Below are 20,592 nucleotides of genomic sequence, written 5' to 3' on the forward strand. Positions count from 1 at the left end.
GCGCGCCAGTGCTTCTCTATATATGCGTTTGTGGTGATTGTGTAATAGGAATAGCAGAAAATATCAGAGGGACAAAAAAGCTGTATCGATTTTTCTGATGTCAGTCTCGTCACCTTCTAATATTGTCTGTGTCTGTGTGATGCTAATGAGCGATGTAGCCATTAATGACTCCATCAGGCTGTGTAAATGCACTTGTCCCTCCAGTGGAGTCTCTCACTGGCTGCCAGCTGAATGTGCCGGGTCAGCAGAACTCCCCTGGCAGGGCACCAGCAGCCCTAGCCCTGTGGCATGTGTTCCCTCGCTTGCCTGCCATTGGCTTTCTAACGATAAGAGAGGAATCATTCAACAAAGGCACGCTATTCCAGTGAGCTGCAGTTTGGATAGCTATATGGCTGTGATGAGCTGATGATTGAAATGAAATATGAATCAACAAGAGATATTGCACGCTTTCCACGAGTGTCCTGCCGCTAGCAATGTAGGTTTTGTTAAAGCTTCTGAATCATTATTTGATTTGAGATATTTTGGGGAAATTATTATTTATAAGTCATTGAGTTTCTTATTGTTGGATAGAGCTTTCGTGCTTTATCAGTTCTATTCATAACATGGATGATCTACAGTATATATCAGAGCCATTTATTCATTGAAAGAACAGGATACTGACAGAGATTGCATGGAAATCAATTTTGCGCTAAATAGTAATACACTGTTCTATTGTTCGAGGGAAACATTTTGTATGCTAGTGCATCCAAATATTTCCTGGCAGACAGTCAATGAGACTGAATAGCAGAATAGCAGAATCACAGTGTCATGAATAGCAGAATCACAGTGCTATTGTTTATGTGAATTATATGATGTGATATTATAGCAACTAAGCTATGTGCTCTGATCACAAAGGATAGGAAAACCCGAGATCTCCACTGTAATTAATTTGAAAAACAGTGCCCTTGCCTTGCCTGCTAGCTAGAGCGCCGCATCGACTACAGTGATTATTTTTACAGTGAGAGTGGAGTGAGAGTGGCGATGGCTATTATAATTCAAGTGCCGTCTTGAGGAAGAATGAACTGTTTTCAAGGCTCTCCACATACTAAATGGTCAGGGTTAAGAGCAAAATTACACTTATCTGGACTTGCAGGTGTAAAGAGACCAATTCCACCATGCAGCCTTAGCAGGGAAAGTTTACATCGATCCCTAAGAGAACTGTCCCAATTTTGGGCCTGTCAAAATTGGTTTCTTCTTGTTCTATTCCAGTGGACTGGACAGGAGACTGATAGATGTTGTGTAATACAGTGAGGAATAAAGAGATTGTACAAATATAATCTGGTGTTGAACGGACTACCTGTGTTCTATTTGACAAAGATGTAATTTCTGGGGAAGATATAGGAGAAACCTCAATGTGTTGTTACAAGAATAATATGATATGGGATCTCTACCATACAGGACATCTGGCAAAAGACACATGGCTTAAGATGTTTATTTTAATATATATTTTTAACTTCAAGCTTTTTACATGCAGTATATTACTGTGACATCAGTATCTGCATCTAGCCATCTACTGTATGTTCCAACAATTAAGAAAAGCCCCGATGTTGAGGAAGGAAATGAGGTTGTGAGAGAGAGAGAGAGAGAGAGAGAGAGAGAGAGAGAGAGAGAGAGAGAGAGAGAGAGAGAGAGAGAGAGAGAGAGAGAGAGAGAGAGAGAGAGAGAGAGAGAGAGAGAGAGAGAGAGAGAGAGAGAGAAGAGAGAGAGGAAGAGAGAGAGAGAGAGAGAGAGAGAGAGAGAGAGAGAGAGAGAGAGAGAGAGAGAACATGTGTGGATCATTTGGGTCATGATTCATTCTTCACAACTGCAGCTCTTTCACCCAGAAAGACTTGTTCTGTGACATGATGACATGAATTGTGCAAGGTCACATTTTTTACTCTTTCTCTACCCCCCTCTCTTCTCACCTAGCTGGAGGTCGATGATTAAATTATTTACAGGAAGAACAGTCAACCATGCTGCTTTCTAGTTAACAACATTTACATTCCTACTTGAATGAAAATGGTATGTTTCACAGGTGCTCCATATAAATATAATTAATCCAGTGCATAAAGCATTATACATTATTTATAACTGTCCAGATGCTGCCACTGGCAATCTTCAGAAAATGTTTCAGTTTAAATATTTTGAATTGATACAGTCTATAGATTATAACCTTCGCATTATCTTTCAGAGAGAGCTCAACGGAATGATAAGAGAATAGAAACCAGATTTCTTTCTCTAGCTTGAATTATCCCAGTAATAAACATATGATTGTAGTTTATGTAGCTTTTCTATTATACTGTGGGAGGAAACAGACTATGACACATATATTGTGATCCTATAGACAAAGGCATGGATTTGAAATCAAAGGATGTCTTGTTGTAAAGCATATTCTTCATTCAACTGTGTATTAATCAGATAGATGCCATAGATGTCATTTTCTCTCCCTATGCAATTTCCTCAAACAAATTCTTGAACTATCCTAAGCTTTGAAGTAATTCAATGGAGTGTTCTATTGATTGTGTGACTCTGATAGCAGTGGGTTTTGGTTTATGGGCATGTCCTTTTCATTATTTTCAAACCTGTTGTAGAGAGAATCACAAGCTGTTTTTCGCTCACTGATCTGCTCATATCATTAATTCCCTTATGACTGAAGTTTGGCCGGAAGCCAAATAATTCTAAATCTGTAAGCAGTAAATTGTGTGGCGGGGTGGAAAAATCTATTAGATGTGGGGAGCGTTTGAGCATGCCTCGAATTTGAATGGGCCAGAAAAACACGTTCTAGCAGGCATGTGCTTTGTAATCAAATTTGGATTCCGATGGCAAAACCAGTTTATTCATTTCATTTTCTTTCAAAATGTCAGATAATGTTTGTAATTTCAAGCTGTTTTCACCTGTGTGCTTCAGGGGGTGAGAGGCTTTTCTGGTGGACTCTTAAACAATGGGAACCCAGGGGTGATCTCACAGAGGAAATGAAGGGTTTTGTCTGTCCATTAACCAGCTCTGAAACAACATACCTGTTATTGATGTGATCTCTCCTATAACATGAAAGCCATCCCAAACAGCTAGACACATAGAGGGAGCATTACTCCACTCAAAGATTCCCTAATCAAGTTATCTTTATTGGATTCGTTTCATTAAAGTTGAGCAGAAAAAGACAGGATAAATAGACATCAACATGCACACATGCATGCACAGACACGATACACAGACACACGCATACACAGAACCAAACACACACACGCACACACCCTTTTCTTAAAGCCATCATAGTGACATTATTAATTTCAACTTGAGGGCATTCACTTTGTTTGCGAATATACAATGTGGCTTTTATTATATAGGTTGCCAAGGCTCGTAGAGTAAGTATGCCTTGCCCTTTAGTTTTTATTGCCAGCCCATCATCCCACCATAATATCATTGAATATTTCATGAGAACATATATTAGTCCATCTGTGTTATGAATGCATTTCATGCTGCTCCAGTTGCAGTCTTTTTGTGCAGATTACAGTTACACGCTGGAATTCAATCAGAACAGCACTGCGGGAAAATCCCACACTGCAAAAACAGCTTTGCCATTCATATTCACTGCACAGGAACAAAGTCATTTTTGTCAGTGGGGGGTTGTTAGTGCTGTCAAACTCAGGGTCAATGATTGGCTTCCCACTGACATTGTTTAAGAAAAGTTTCAGTATTTGTAAATCATATTGAATAATGTGGATATTTAAAGGTGGACTCAGCGAAATGACGTTGCCACAAGCAGCACCACAGATATTGCGATGAGCAAGATGCAAGATTCCGCTCTCACACAGTCACACACAGTATCTGCGCATGTGCATGGGTTCCCTTCACGTTGTTAGAGCGTGGTAGGTACGGGACCAAAACAGCTAAGAAGTTTAGCCTTGCGTTCAACGCTCTTAGTTGTTGCGGAAATTGACCCACTATTCTGTTTACTTTGTGCACCTGCGTCATATCGCTGAGTCTACCTTTAAAATGTTACGGTTAGTTTACCCATACGAAGTGTTACGTTTGGGAAGTACCTTTAGACAGTTTGAGTAATGTTTTGTTGTTTCTAAAAAAGTGTGATACTTCTCACAGGTAGAACAAAGAAAGACATGGGCCTAGTTGATAGACTTAATAATTCATAGACTCTTTTTTCCATCGTGTTGTCCTGGCAGTTATTTAATTTRCGTCTTCTATGTGTCGGCCACTTGTTAAAATCAGTTTTATTCATTAGCCCTTTTACTCTCCACCATTTTTCCCAGTCATTGTTGTGAAAACAAATTAAAAAGGAGAGTGAACAGTGTCTTTTAGCCATACATCATGGATTTTTGGAGGCACTTTATGCCAATCTTATTTTGACACAACAATATTATTTTTGCACGACAATATGAATATTTGTATATCTAACTGTTCAAGGTTTTACATTTTGGGGACAAAAAACAACATTGTTTCATCAATATGGCACTAATATTATTCCGTTATTGGAAATAAATGTTCCAGTAGTTGTTCTTACATTCATCCATGTAAATTGTTCATTGTACTGGATGTAATTATTTAATTAGTTCCAGTTGGCTTAGCCTATCTACTGTTTATTTTAAGCTTCCCTGTACAGATCTGCTAATATGAGAGTTTCTTACATAATGACAGGAATTCACAATGGGCTCTGTTGAGTGACAGCCCCCACCCCCTCTTCTCTCATTATAGTCCTTAGAATAGGAAACATGCATGTCCTCAATAGTCTGTAGTTTACTCCCCTTTCTTTCTGTCTTTAACTGAAATATTAAGTCATGTTCTTTTTTATACTCTGTATGCCCTCAGTGATCTGCCATGATTTTACAATTGGGGGGGGGGGGGCTTTGAGGAAATATACACAGCAAGTTTAATCAGGAATGACATGTAATTCCCTCTGACCCAATTCCAAATCTTGGCTCAAATGAGAACTCTGTGTCCCATTAAAGATATATTTAAAGGAAAACTCTCATCAATTATATTCTAGATGCACGGAAAATGTATAGGCCATGAACTCATTCATGATCATTATGATCCAAGATTACAGCTGCTCAATTGAGTTTGTGTCGAACAATGCCGCGTGACAAATGGAAAGGCCGGCCCATCAGAGGAGATTGGATATCATCACCTGGGAGAAAACCCCTTTGGACTTACAGTACCAGTCAAAAGTTTGGACACACCTACTCATTCAAGGGTTTTTCTTTATTTTTACAATTTTCTACATTGTAGAATATTAGTGAAGACATCAAAACTATGAAAGAACACATATGGAATCATGTAGTAACCAAAAAAGTGTTAAACAAATCAAAATATATTTTATATTTGAGATTCTTCAAAGTAGCCACCCTTTGCCTTGATGACGCATTGCACACTCTTGGCAATCTCTCAACCAGCTTCATGAGGTAGTCATTTCAGTTAACAGACGTGCCTTGTTAAAAGTTCATTTGTGGAATTTCTTTCCTTCTTAATGCATTTGTGCCAATCAGTTGTGTAGTGACAAGGTAGGGGTGGTATACAGAAGATAGCCCTATTTGGTAAAAGACCAAGTCTATATCATGGTAAGAACAGCTCAAATAAGCAAAAAGAAACGACAATCCATCATTACTTTAAGACATGAAGGTCAGTCAATCCGGAAAATTTAGAGGACTTTTAAAGTTTCTTCAAGTGCAGTCGCAAAAACCATCAAGCGCTATGATGAACCTGGCTCTCATGAGGACCGCCACAGGAAAGGAAGACCCAGAGTTACCTCTGCTGCAGAGGATAAGTTCATTTAGAGTTACCAGCCTTAGAAATTGCAGCCCAAATAAATGCTTCACAGAGTTCAAGTAACAGACACATCTCAACATCAACTGTTCAGAGGAGACTGCGTGAATCAGGCCTTCATGGACACATTGCTGTAAAGAAACCACTACTAAAGGACACCAATAATAAGAAGAGACTTGCTTGGTCCAAGAAACACGGGCAATGGACATTAGACCGGTGTAAATCTTTCCTTTGGTMTGATGAGTCCAAATTTTACATTTTTGGTTCCAACCGCTGTGTCTTTGTGAGACGGAGAGTAGGTGAACTAATGATCTCTGCATGTTTTATTTTATATTTTTATTTTACCTTTATTTAGTTAGGAAAGTCAGTTAAGAACAAATTCTTATTTTATGATGACTACCTACCCAAGGCCAAACCCTCCCCTAACCCGGACAACGCTGGGTCAGTTGTACGCCGCCCTATGGGACTCCCGATCACTGCTGGTTGTGATACAGCCCGGGATCGAACCAGGGTCTGTAGTGAAGCCTCTATCACTGAGAAGTAGTGCCGTAGTCCGCTGCACCACTCGGGAGCCCGTTTTGGAGTATGTGTGGCTCCCACCGTGAAGCATGGAAGAGGAGGTGTGGGGTGATGGTGTGGGGGTGCTTTGCTGGTGACACTGTCAGTGATTTATTTAGAATTCAAGGCACACTTAACCAGCATGGCTTCCACAGTYTTCTGCAGCGATATGCCATCCCATCTGGTTTTAGCTTAGTGGGACTATCGTTTGTTTTTCAACTGGACAATGACCCAACACACCTCCAGGCTGTGTAAGGGCTATTTGATCAAGAAGGAGAGTGATGGAGTGCTGAATCAGATGACCTGGCCTTCACAATCACCTGACCTCAACCCAATTGAGATGGTTTGGGATGAGTTGGACAGCAGAGTGAAGGAAAAGCAGCCAACAAGTGCTCAGCATATGTGGGAACTCCTTCAAGACTGTTAGAAAAGTATTCCAGGTGAAGCTGATTGAGAGAATGCCAAGAGTATGCAAAGCTGTCATCAAGGCAAAGGGTGGCTACTTTGAAGAATCTCAAATATAAAATATATTTTGATTTGTTTAACACTTTTTTGGTTACTACATGATTCCATATGTGTTCTTTCATAGTTTTGGTGTCTTCACTATTATTCTACAATATAGAAAATAGTAAAATWAAGAAAAACCCTTGAATGAGTAGGTGTGTCCAAACTTTTGATTGGTACTGTAGAAGTAGTGGAATTAAATGCCTCCGATTTTCCCTGGCCTTCTTTTCATCCTTAGAACCAGTCATTTACACTGATAATCTCCTTTGGGTAAGGTTTTCTACATAACAGCCTGGCCACTGRTAATAATTTGTGAATGAGGAGTAGTGCTATACTGCAGTATCTGGATTGGGAACGGCAAACAGAGCCATTAATCTCACTGGATGAATAATACAAAGACCAAGGTACGCTGTTGGGGCCTGTTTACCACGGACAAAAGATATTGACTGTCAGTTCGGTAAAATCTCTGTTTCTGCTTGTCTAAGTCAACTTTCTTGTTCCTAACAATAATACCTTTCTGGTATAGGCAATTATGGGTCTTATGTTTGGAGTATGGTTGTGGTGATGCAGGGTTGAAGCTATAATTTGGTTCAGGCATAAAACCTCTGGAACATTGGGATGCTGCCTTGTTTGTAATAGCCATAGTCTTTGATAGTAAAAGGAACCAATTTGGCACAAGGAGCTCTGAATAATTTCATCATGTATTACAGAGCCTATTAAATGCAAACTTTTCAATCTAGCAATCAATAACGCAGACAGCTTACACTGGCCCCATGCCAACGACATTAGAACTGCTAGCGCTTGTTGCTAGGGAGCAGAGCCCGCTTAGGGGAAGGAATGTTTAATGTAATAGAATCACATAAATCAACAAAGGGAAAGTGCTGCGTTCTTTTTCTAAACCATTTTGAAATAGGAGTATGTTTTTTAAAATGTCGTTTATTGCTAAAAAAATGATGTGAACTGTGAGAACATCTGGAACCAAATMAAGAACAGTGTGTAGAGTAAATGTGCCGTGTTTTTCTTCTGTATCCATATAGCTGCCCTGAATTCTTGCGCAGCACACTTGAATAAATGGAGGTGAAAATTATATAAATGTTTATTTTTGTCTCAGGAGGACACCCTCCCCCTCTCCACTCCTTAAAAAATCTAGAACAGAAAGAGGCACTTTAGTGCTGTTAGATAATTAAGAACAGGAACCAACTTGCAGAGAGAGCAGCCCTCTGCTGCCCTTCATARCATTTCAATAGAACATTTCCTCTGGGTGTTTGTGGCCTTTTGTGAGAATACCATTCGCTTTGAAGGCTTTACGGACATGCCTTGTGAATATAACAGGGACTAATAGTTCTCTTAGGGCTGATCTAAACCGGGCCATTTTTTGATGCAGCTGATATTATTGGTTGTTGTGAAGAGGCGAGTCAATACTTGAGTGTAATGTAGCAGTGGTGATTGGAGCCCATTGAATCATGGTGGATACATTATGCGTCATGAATATGAAGGGGTTTTGATTTTTTTTTTTTTTAGGGAGTACAAGCTAGTTGTTACTGAAATATGATTGTCTTTTTGCATTCCGTCCAGTATTTATTACTGGCAGATGCTGTGCTTTTTTGGTTCAATAAAAACAAACAGCTTGAGAGCCAGCATGCATATAGCTCTCCGTGTCGTCCTTTATATGAAAAGTGTATATGCTGCAGGAAAGAGAGGAGGATGAATCCGTTATGTGTTATACATTATGAAAGAAGTCTTTGGTAAATGGAAACAAGGCAACCTCTGAAATCAATACAGAGCTGAACAGCAAAAAGGTAGTGGATGGCGAGAGAATACAAAATAGTCTCCTTCTCCAGTTTCCCTCGTTTATTCCCTCTACTTTGAAAAGCTTTACATGTTGTTTTGATATCTGTGGGGTACCTACTGTAAGAACAGATATCAAAGTGACGTTATTGGCTCATACATTTATTACCTCTCTCAAATCCTATCACATTAAGCTTCAGTAAATTCCTTGGCTGGTTAGATAATGTGGAAATTTTGACAACAGCAAATTTCAGCTGAGTGAGTGATTTAGGACTTAGCGACTGACAGATTGTATGAGAATGATGTATGTCCGCATTTTTGCCTCAGTGAACAGAACTTCAGTCACAGTCTTTTGAAAGATCTTGTCAGTTCTTTTGCCTGGTGTAATGATTGTACGCTTGTTTGAAATGTAAGCCATACAGTTTACAAAAGCAATTTGGTGAATACATTGGGTTTTTCCTAGCATAAAATAGTTTTTTGGAGTCTGTGTTTGAAAATACATTTTCCTTTACTCTTCACCATGCAATCTCAATGGAAGGAAACCCACAAGTAGGTTTGAAAGGGTTGTTATCAATGACCGGAGAAGTGAAAAGCAAAAATGCGCTCATTGCCTATGGTTGTTCAGAGTAATAGTGATGCAGGAAGCAGCGGTATTATAAATAGTAGGCCTATATCCCAGATTCATCGACCTTGTCCTTGAGTTGCCTTGTAATTGAGTTCTGCACTTAGATTGCTTATGGAGGCACTATAATCCATCTACTGTATAGTTACAGTTGAATTGCATATTGTGTAATACACTCTTATATGTCCTCGGTTATGAATAGTAATCACCTGTCTTGAATGGTTTTGATTACATCCTGTCACATTGTGTTTATGCTGATGATACAGACACTGTGTTGTGTTTATTAGTTTTGAGATGGCTTGACGATGCATAAAAATAAATAAAAATCTGTTACATGGTAGTTTAATCATCATAGAAGTGCCTCTAGGTCCTACACAAAAGCTTCTTGTCAAAAACCAGCTGCTTTAGTCGAAAGTAGTAAAAACAGAGAGAGATCAATTACATAATGTCCTTTCTCTCCGGATTTTAACTCTCTAGTGACAGAGCTAAGGCCCCAGCCAATTAAAATTATTATGTAAAGATAACAATGTCCTTTATTTGGAAAGGTCAGACTTTACGAACAAAGGGACATAAAGTGTGTATACCATTATGCACACGTGCTTTCTCACACACACACACACACACACACACACACACACACACACACACACACACACACACACACACCCCAAACACCACACACACACACACACACACACACACACACACACACACACACACACACACACACCACACACACGCCATTTCATGCACACACAGGTACTTAGTCCTACATACAGTCAAATGCCCCATGGCTTCTTCCTCAGCAAGTTGAATCTAATCAAGAGAATGCTGGGAGGGCCCTCAGGAGATTGCCAGGTTCCAGGGTTGGCTAGTTCAAATAAAATCCTTGACATTTGGATAAAAACCAAGTGCCACCAAGCAGTAATTGCATGCGACCACAGACACACATCTGTGGTGTGTGTGTTTGAGGAGGGGGCTTTCATTCCCTCCCTTTTGAAGTATTAGTCATGTGTAGTTAACTGGCTCGGTTGTCTGTGAAGGGTGGCTCTATTGGACTATGGTACCAAGTAGGGCTGGGCTGCAAATTAATGGTGTCAAATAGAGGTGTGCCACCTGACCCTGTCCAATAGAAATACACATTTTTGTAGGACTATTCAGATCATATTTCATATCAATGATTATCATCGACAATTATGATTTTAATTATTATCCATATCACCCAAAACCTAGTACATGTACAGTAACCATTATAAAAAGTCCCATTGTTATGTTGTGGAATGTTTGAGTAGGTGCTACTACAGAATGCTTGCATTCAACACCTCATTATGCATAACACCTCTGGCTGGATATATGCCAAGTAATGCTACCCAGGGATTGTTCAACAAATTCTAATAGCTAGATATTCAGTCTATACTGTATGCAGAGTGAAAGAGAGAGAACAAGAGAAATAGGGAGAGAGAAGGGAGGGTGAATGAGGGAGTGTTCCATTTCTTTATGATTTATCTTTCCCTTGCCCTGGTCTAGCAGTTTTGCCAACTCAACCTTACATTTCTGTAGATGTGTTGCAATGCATACATGGTGGATTTTTATGCTTATATGGGCCAAGGAGTATATTCTATTATTTCATGTCTAACAGTACACGGTTTGGGCTCAATACTAGTATATTTCACCATCATAAAGTATATGTTTTTTCCTGTCATATATTGCATGATATACATAGCCATATCAGCTGGTAGATTTTGATGGATTGTCTGGAGTTTTCTCTAAGAAGGTTACAACATTTTTTACATAAACTGCCTGTTTCTGAATGACAAGACTGCCTTAAGGGGCATTTCTTACATGCTTGTTTTCCTAAAATGAACAATCCTGGGAAAACTGCTGCTTGAATTTACCTATAAGTTGCTTGTTAAAACCTGTCAATCTAGATGTGAAAATCTCTGTTGCCTTGACATTTGCTTTCCCTTTGCCTCTGCTATTATCAGTTTACGTCATACATAAAGTATTATTAATCCCCCTATCCAAGTGAAATGTGTCATTATCAGCGTGTGTGTGGGTTTAAACTATATTTGTTTGAAACTAGGGCTAACTGTTTGTTTCTACATTTGTTTTGTTCCAGGCCAGGAAGATGACGGCAAGAAGGTGCTGGTGATGAGCTACCCCCAGTACTGTCGTTACCGCTCGGTCCTGGCCCGGCTCAGAGAGCAGCCGTCTGCCCTGCTGACGGACCACACCGTGCTGGCTTTGGGCGGCATCGCCTCCCAACACGACACCACACGCATCCTCTACTGCAGGGACACCTTCGAACACCCCACCCTGCTGCAGAATGAGAGCGTCTGCGAAGAGTTCGGTAAATCCCAAAGCGCTAGGGTGCAGGTAGTAACTGCTCAGTTTCGAAAGGTTTTCTCCAATTTTGCGCCGACTAAACATCACCCAGGGTGGAGTCACTTCTACTTTGATTCAAGTCACTTCAGGGGATGAATTGAAATTCAATTCATGATTTCAAAATGCCCTATGGACCTGAGATGATTCAATTCACTTCCTAAATTGACTGAATTGAAATTGAACTGACCCCAACCCTTCAAAACACACCAGACTGAGTATCATCAGCCCTTAAGATAGTCTTTCTTTAACTTTGTGCGTTTCCACAAAGAGCACTGTTGTATAGCTTAACTCATAGTAATTGTGGGACAGCTAAAAATTGTGGGAGAGATTGTCAGTGTGGGTAATTGAATTTTAAAAGAGAAGCGAGGAGGTGAGGGGAAACTGTTTTATGCCTAGGAAAATACTGTATGAATAGCATGCTCACATCCTGCTGCTGCTCATACTATTGGCTCAAAGTGCCAGCCCTCATACAACTGGCTCATAGTGCCAGCCCTCATACAACTAGCTCATAGTGCCAGCCCTCATACTACTGGCTCATAGTGCCAGCCCTCATACTACTGGCTCATAGTGCCAGCGCTCATACAACTGGCTCATAGTGCCAGCCCTCATACTACTGGCTCATAGTGCCAGCGCTCATACTACTGGCTCATAGTGCCAGCGCTCATACTACTGGAGCTCATAGTGCCAGCGCCTCATACTACTGGCTCATAGTGCCCAGGCTCATTACTACTGGCTCATAGTGCCAGCGCTCATACTACTGGCTCATAGTGCCAGCGCTCATACTACTGCTCATAGTGGCCAGCGCTCATACTACTGGCTCATAGTGCCAGCCGCTCATACTACTGGCTCATAGTGCCAGCCCTCATACTACTGGCTCATAGTGCCAGCCCTCATACTTACTGGCTCATAGTGCCAGCGCTCATACTACTGGTCATAGTGCCAGCGCTCATACTACTGGCTCATAGTGCCAGCCCTCATACTACTGGCTCATACAGTGCCAGCCCTCATACTACTGGTTCATAGTGCCAGCGCTCATACTACTGGCTCATAGTGCCAGGCGCTCATACTACTGGCTCATAGTGCCAGCGCTCATACTACTTGGCTTCATAGTTGCCAGCGCTCATACTACTGGCTCATAGTGCCAGCGCTCATACTACTGGCTCATAGTGCCAGCGCTCATACTACTGGCTCATAGTGCCAGCGCCTGTTAGTGTTACACCGTATTCAGGAACAAGCCTTTTTCACACTCTGACTGAAATTCCTTTATGTAAACACCAGTTCTCTCAATCCGCCACATTAATGTGTGTTTTATTCGTGTTAGGAAACATTAAATTCACCCATGTTTAATCCAGATTTTTATTAGGTCAAGTGCCAGGGGCAGTGAATAATGGGCCGTTGTTAAAGCTAGAAGTGACCGTAAACGATTGTATTTATGCTTTTCCAATGCTAATCTTGACCTTTATCATTGGCCAAATCTTTTTCTAGGGTTGCCCCTTTAACAGACGTTCTGTTGACAAACAGCCACCTCAGGGCGTGTGGACATAATGTCATTTGTGTCACTGCAGAATTACTGGAACACTGCTGATAATTACAATTCTGCTATCTAGAGAGGGCCAATAAGTGACACTGTCATTTATATAAACTTGAGGGTTTATTATGGTTTGGTTACTCAAGGCCTTAGTAATAGCAAGGCAACTTGACATGATGTCAGACAACTTTCTTCCTATTTCCATATTCATGTAGCCTAATTTCTACCAAACTGCGGAGAGGGTATTGACAATGTGACTATCACATATTATTCTCACATTTTCTGTGAGAATACTCTTCTGTACAACCACACAGATATGATAGAACAAAAATGATGAATTACATAATATAATCTAGGAAGAAAAGTTTGAAGTAATATTAGTGTTCCAAGGCAGTTCCATTGAGAGATAGAGGCAGTATGATGACCTTTACTCTTTGGCAATCATACTAGAATTGTAATTCTGTGGTTGGAATATGCTGTGAGAGAACATGTTATCTTGAACATTGGTATAATTACCTGCCCGGCAACTGTGGAACCATGCTTTCAGAATATTTCGAGACATGTTATTCTTCTTTTCCTGCAACAAAGTAATAATGTTGCTTACCTTCCCTGCCCCCACCTCTGAGAAACATAATACCCATTGCTTAAACAAACAGTGTTTTGAAAGCTGATGAGGCACTCATGTTTGGGGTGAAACTACAGGCTCGTTCCTTCGTTTAGTCTTTTATTCTAGCTGCTATGTCTGGAAAGGAAATATAATCGATATCTATTTGTGCAAAAAGGGTTGTTATTGTTTGCCTGTTTGAGATGTTTCCACTCATATTTGTTTTAATGTTCATTAAAGAGGAGCATTTTCTGGAATCCATCTGAATTATTTTAGTAATCCTCGGGGGGCGGGGGATTTATTGCTGGATATTAATGCTTACCAGATGCATAGATCCTAAAGAGATTCTATTTTTAACGTATTGTGAAATGAAGGACACTTGCTCTGGAGTGTAAACTGTGTTAATGTTCCTGTAAAAGCACTGTAGCATGGCCAGTATGAGGCCAGAATGTAAACACACTGATAAAGGAATGATTTCCTTTGTGTGCCTGTGTCACTCCCCTRCACTAAATCCCAGTAAAGCTGGAGATTGCCTAAGACAGGCCCATTTTTATCCTGCTAAACTGTTAACATGTGCTCTCCCATATAGATTGGAATAATTTCTGCTCTGAAATCTTTTTTCGAAGCTAAAATCAGGTTATAAAGCTGGCACTGTTTTAATGTATTTGGGTAATCATATAGCTTTTATTTTCTCATATACACTGAGTTTTTCCACAAGATGTTAGCAAGAACCTCACATTGGTATTGAACTAAAAGCATTTTCGGTCCACTGAATTAGCATGACTGTGTGGTGAAGCATAATATCCCTTATTTTTCATCCTAATTAGAAACATACAGGACAAGCTGCCCTGATGCACATTATTATAGGCCTTTTAGTCTGTACAGAAAAAAGCCTGGAGAGGTATCATTTATCTGGACAGAGCGAGGAGGGAGAAGACTTTCACAGGCTCTTGATGTGGCTTAATTCCTACACAACACATCTTATAGAGGTTGAGGAGTAGAATGCTGGAGCCTGGAGTCAGATCCATGAGTCATGAGTGATGATATTATACACCCTTGAAGTTTAAGTATGTTGTGAGGGGGCTCTTTTGCTCCTCATATTTGCAGGTAGGGGCATGTTGGTCTTTTTGAACATAGTTTATGAGTATCGTAAATAGCATCATTCTTACTTACACTACTCTCTCACATCCTCATTACAGTACAATGGAGGAAGGCCTCTGTGTTAGTCATCGAGGGAAATATCTCACTATTTCTCAGAATAATAAATTGCCCTACAACCAGACAATAGGTATAGTGGAAAAGCATGCCCTGACCTATTTGAAATGAATATGATTATTTATAATCACCATGCTGGAAGATTTTACATGACAACGTCGTAACGATAGCTCTTTGGTTAACTCAATCCCATCAAATGTAACCAGAGCGTAATCTATGAGAATAAATATGGTTTATTGATGTATGGGTGCGTTTATCCGTGCATTCATTTATTTATAGGTCGCTGTGATTTCTCCCTTCCGGTAATGAATAGCATAAGTCTTGAGCTCCTCCACTGCTCGGTAGTTATATATGAAACAGATTGTTTGGTTATTTAAAACCCCAGACCCATTTAGTTTTTGTTTCACTCTGTCAATAGCAATAATCTGGAAACGTTTGAAGGTTAGCCCATTTTTAGCAAATCCCACATTACGTAATTTTGTCTGTTTTACATTCGCGCTCATGGAAAGACATGCCATATTTGGGACAGGCCCTCTGTGTGTTGTTATGCTTGACTTTCATCCTTAAAAGGTTTTTTTTCTCTTTAAACAATAGCCATTAAGCGACACTGCCAACTCAAAGGCACTAGGCAAATCTGAAACTGGACTTTGTAAACTCTCCAACATGTAAACTCTCCATATATGTATTTTTAGATCATGACACTATTAATGTATCTGTTTTCATATTTTTAATTACATATATTTGCTAATGGGATAGAGCAGATTAGATGTATGATGGTGGTGTGGGGGCAGAACGTATGTATGTTAAAATCACACACTGTAACTGGATCTAAATGGAGTAGGGTGATGTTATCAAGATTGAGGTCAGAGTTCAGTGCATTCCTTACTCTGCTTGTCAGCCTTGTTTTGGTTTAAGCTGGCAGAGTTCAGAGAATGATCTGTGTTAATGAGTCCCAATGACACACTGCAAAGAGCATGAGTGTGTCACATGAAGAGGAAAGTGGACAAAAAGAATGGAAGACAGAGAGGGAGAAATTTAGGTGTGCTTAAGTTACATTTTGATTTGATTCTGAAAGAGTAAAGAAAACTTGTTAATCTCTAGGTTTAAGTTAAATGTATTGTATTGTACATGTGGGAATGGTATAGGGGGAATTCAATGCTTGAGTGTACCATTTATATTAGTGTACATTAGTGTACACTCAAGCACTACAACTTTGAGTTTGCACAGCACAAAGTATACACATTCACACCCTCAAACACACTCCATCCAATGAGAATGATTTCATAATAAACGTGTTTGAACAGTTTAATTGGCTCTTCCTGGAATAACTCCGTTTCACTTCATTTGATATGATGAAAGAGTAATGTTCCCTCCCAAGGGGGGCATACACAACACTGCATAAATAAAGCCGCAGTGGAAAATGACAGCAATAATAAACAAGGCAAATTCATCCGCACTCCTGCCAATTTTAGCTCAAATTGCTTTTGGTTTATTTGCTAATCATGTTAATTAGCAGATCTTGTTTTAAGTAAATTGAATATTAATTCCAGAAGGATGAAAGAGCATGGTTATTCAGTATAAGTAAAGTATCAGAGGGTTGTTGGGTAAGATGTGACAAAAATATTCTCTTCACACAACCCTTTTAAAATGACATACAGTAGACACTTTTCTATCTAAGCTAGTTTGAGCCTTTATGACATGGAATGTAGTTCTGCACTAAGGCATTTAGTATATGTACAACTACAAACCGATGAACAGAGACATGAACAAAAAAAATAGCCTTGATCTTTGCTTGGGAACTTAAACCTCCATGTCCTTATTAAACAACATCGAGATATTACGGACTTGTGTCTTCAGCTGCATCATTAGCTTGCAGGGCTGTTAACGTTTGGCTCTGTGGTTAAGCCAACCAGATGGAATAGTAGTGGACATAATGGAAGTGTGTATGCCCACTTAAGGGCAATGTAGTTAAATGCTGGCAGTTAAATGCTGTGTTCACCTGTGAGGTTGGGAAGCGAGAGGCTGAACTGAAAAAGAACTGTTCAATTTCCTGTAAACATACATGCTGCGATGTGGGCCTGTTGCCATGGGTACTACGGTCCAGACAGGATCTTGATGATGATTGATAATTACTACCTGGCGTTTGGTCTTCATCTTCACAAATATATGGCTAGATTTGCCCTCTACGATATATCTGGCAAATTGTTCCCTTTGATAATAGGTTTTTAATGTTCGACAGTCAACGTTTGTTGGGTATAGCAATCATTTTCTCATGTAATTATATTTCCCAGAAATAAATTCAATGTAAAATCAATTGTGACTTGTGACTTATCCAGGATGGTGGCAGAATTTAATTTACAAATTCTTGCAACAAACAAGAGGATAGAGGGTGTTGTCGGTAGTCGCATATTGAAATTTGAGCATTTGAAAATGGCTATTGCATTTACTTTTATTGTCATTCAAATGAGATTTGTTGAATTTGTCATTTCCATGATAAGAGCATGGCATTGTGCTACTCYTTAGCTCACATAAACACAGGCAATAGGAAGCCATCTCATTACAGTATTCAGCTCTGAAAGGATAACAAGCCATCACATTATTTCACTACCGCTGTCACTTACTAGCATACTACTGTAGGCTACTTGTCACACTATATTTCACATTTCTGAACACCTGCAGTAATAGTAAACCACTTAGATGAGAGGAAATAGTCATTTTCTCACATCAGATGGCGTCACTCCTACATGACGCTCGTTCCTCAACCGATCTGTCTTGTAGGACGTTGAACTCATTTCTAAAATCGAGATTTTGCCCATCCGCCTAACACTAGTTTGCCAGCTTGTTGATGAAGTTGTACGGCACCAAAGTTATGGGACTGTTCTCAGAAATCAGCATGTATCTGACTCTGACAGCTGGCACCGTGCCTCGCTACTTTGTAACAATTGGCCAATGCGATAACGTCGCAGAGAGCAGTCCGCTGTGCTGTAGAACTCTGTGCAGTAATCATGGCAGAGTAGATATCATGAAAACTAGTTTGTGCATTAGCTAGAATTTCACTACACTAGCTAGCTAGAAGGAGTATTCGGCATTGAGTGTGTCAACTGGCGTTGTTAGCATCCCTGCCTTTCGTTTCATATGGATTGATTTGAGACTGGTTCAGCCAGCAAGCAGACACACTAACTAGCTAACCCGTTAGGTAGCACATTTTTATGCACATTTCAAATTTCACACAGTAATGGAAAAGTACTAAGTGTTCATACTTAAGTAAAAAATACCTTAATAGAAAATGACTCAAGTAAAAGTGAAAGTCACCCAGTAAAATACTACTAAAAGTCTAAAAGTATTTGGTTTTAAATATACCTAAGTATCAAAAGTAAAGATAATTTCTAAAATATACTTAAGTATCAAAAGTAAAAGGAATGGTACAGATCATTTCATTTATTTTAATTTTATTTTTTAGATAGCCAGGGGCACACTCCAACACTTAGACATCATTTTCAAACGAAGAGTTTGTGTTTAGTGAGTCCGTCAGCTCAGAGGCAGTAGGGATGACCGGGAATGTTCTCTTGATAAGTGCTTGAATTGGAACATTTTCTTGTCCTGCGAAACATTCAAAATGTAACGAGTACTTTTGGGTGTCAGGGAAAATGTATGGAGTAAAAAGTACATTATTTTCTTTTGGAATGTAGTGAAGTAAAATAAAGTTGTCAAGAAAAGTACAGATACCCCCAAAAAACTACTTAAGTAGTACTATAAAGTATGTTTACTTAAGTACTTGACACCACTGATTTCATAAATACTGATTCTACCACCGGATTTTTCTAAACACCGGATTTTCGGCTGTTGAAAAAGAAAATGTTTATTAATTATGAAAAATATGAATAACATTCCACCCATGAGGACACTAGAGGGCAATTTGGTATTTGACTGCAGGAAAGGGCTGCTACACAATTTGTATAGGAAATTAGGAGGTTGGCTGGGGAATAGCATAATGCCAGAGGATGAGTGAAGATCACAATGCTACCCCCATATCACCCCCACCACCCCCCCACTGTGTTACCCTCACTGTGTGACATTTCTAAATTAAGATAAAAAGTATCCTACATATGGGAGAGAGAGAAAGACTTGTATAAACATTAGGTTATAGACCTTTAGGTTGGGTGGGTCACACCGTAGGCTGTTGTTCACGGGGGATTTAGCTCATTTGTAGAAGTCTGTTTAATCCTACAGTACATGTAATATCATGGCCTGACATGTGTCAGGAGTACTGAGCTGCCCTCTGTTAGAGCCCCCTTTCAAACACAMCAGGCTCAGTGACTGTGAAAATGTCACAACAGTGGAGCTACCCAGCAGGAAAAACATACACAATCAGAAAGTTTGCTGCCAGTAGAGATGTTGTTATTTGTTAAGTTTTTTTGTTTGTTAGAAGCTTATTGGCTGTACAGTTGTACATGTGCTTGGTTTGCTTCATAATCTGGCATTTAGTTGGGTTACAGAAATCATGAATGATGGGTGTTCACTAAAAGATCATGGAAATGAGGAGGAAAATAGTATGCCAGTCATCTTTCTTTAAACCACCTCCCAGGGCCGGTGTGAGAACAAATCAATTGGATGGGCATCCGATATCCATAAGGAGCATGTTTTTTTCATGGGAACTCTTGTGTGTGCACACGCTTGTTATAGTAAAGACCATAGGCGGCGCACAAGTGTCAAGTTTTGGGAAGCTTACAATTTATCCTACCATTTCTACCGATCTGCGTGGCAGTTAGGATTTTAATTTGCAAAACAAAGTATTTGATTCTGAAAATTGTCACGTGGTTAATCATAAAAAATCTGAATTAAAATTATACAAATTCAAAAGTTAAAATTCAACTAATGCGAGAGCACCAGCCTCTGTCATATGGACACATTGATACACCGGGATCCATTGTTGACTAAAGAAATTAGCGCATGGAACTCAAAGATAGCTTATAGGCTAACACAGCAGTAGGCCTATAACTAAGATTGTCAACTACACTGAACAAAAATATAAACGCGACATGTAAAGTGTTGGTCCATATTTCATGATCTGAAATAAAAAGATCCCATAAATTGTCCACAAAAACCTTATTGCTCTCAAATTTTGGGCACAAATTTGATTACATCCCTGTTAGCGAGCATTTACACAGGTACACCTTGTGCTGAGGACAATAAAAGGCCACTCTAAAACGTGCAGTTTTGTCACACAACACAATGCCACAGATGTTTCAAGTTTTGAGGGAGTGTGCAATTGGCATTCTGACTGCAGGAATGTCCACCAGAGCTGTTTCCAGTGAATTGAATGTTAATTTCTCTTCCATAAGTCGCCTCCAACTTCATTTTAGAGAATTTGACAATACGTCCAACCGGCCTCACAAACGCACACCACGTATAACCATGCCAGCCGAGGACCTCCACATCCGACTTTTTCACCTGCGGGATCGTTTGAGACCAGCCTCCCGGACAGCTGATGAAACTCGGGCGGCAGCGTAGCCTAGTGGTTAGAGCAATGGACTAGTAACCAAAAGGTTGCAAGTTCAAATCCCCGAGCAGACAAGGTACAAATCTGTTGTTCTG

The 20,592-nt window shown here is 39.8% G+C and overlaps 1 protein-coding gene across 1 annotated transcript in view; it reads left to right on the forward strand.

Moving 5' to 3' along the window:
- LOC111978294 (AT-rich interactive domain-containing protein 5B-like) overlaps positions 1–20,592 on the forward strand; it is a 69,649-nt gene that overhangs the window by 15,014 nt on the left and 34,043 nt on the right. Inside the window, exon 4 of the mRNA XM_024008274.2 lies at positions 11,385–11,615. Coding sequence (XP_023864042.1) covers positions 11,385–11,615 — 231 coding nt within the window. The remainder of the gene's footprint in view (positions 1–11,384; positions 11,616–20,592) is intronic.

The sequence above is a fragment of the Salvelinus sp. IW2-2015 genome, linkage group LG18 (assembly GCF_002910315.2).
Source record: "Salvelinus sp. IW2-2015 linkage group LG18, ASM291031v2, whole genome shotgun sequence".
NCBI classification, from domain to species: Eukaryota; Metazoa; Chordata; class Actinopteri; order Salmoniformes; family Salmonidae; genus Salvelinus; species Salvelinus sp. IW2-2015.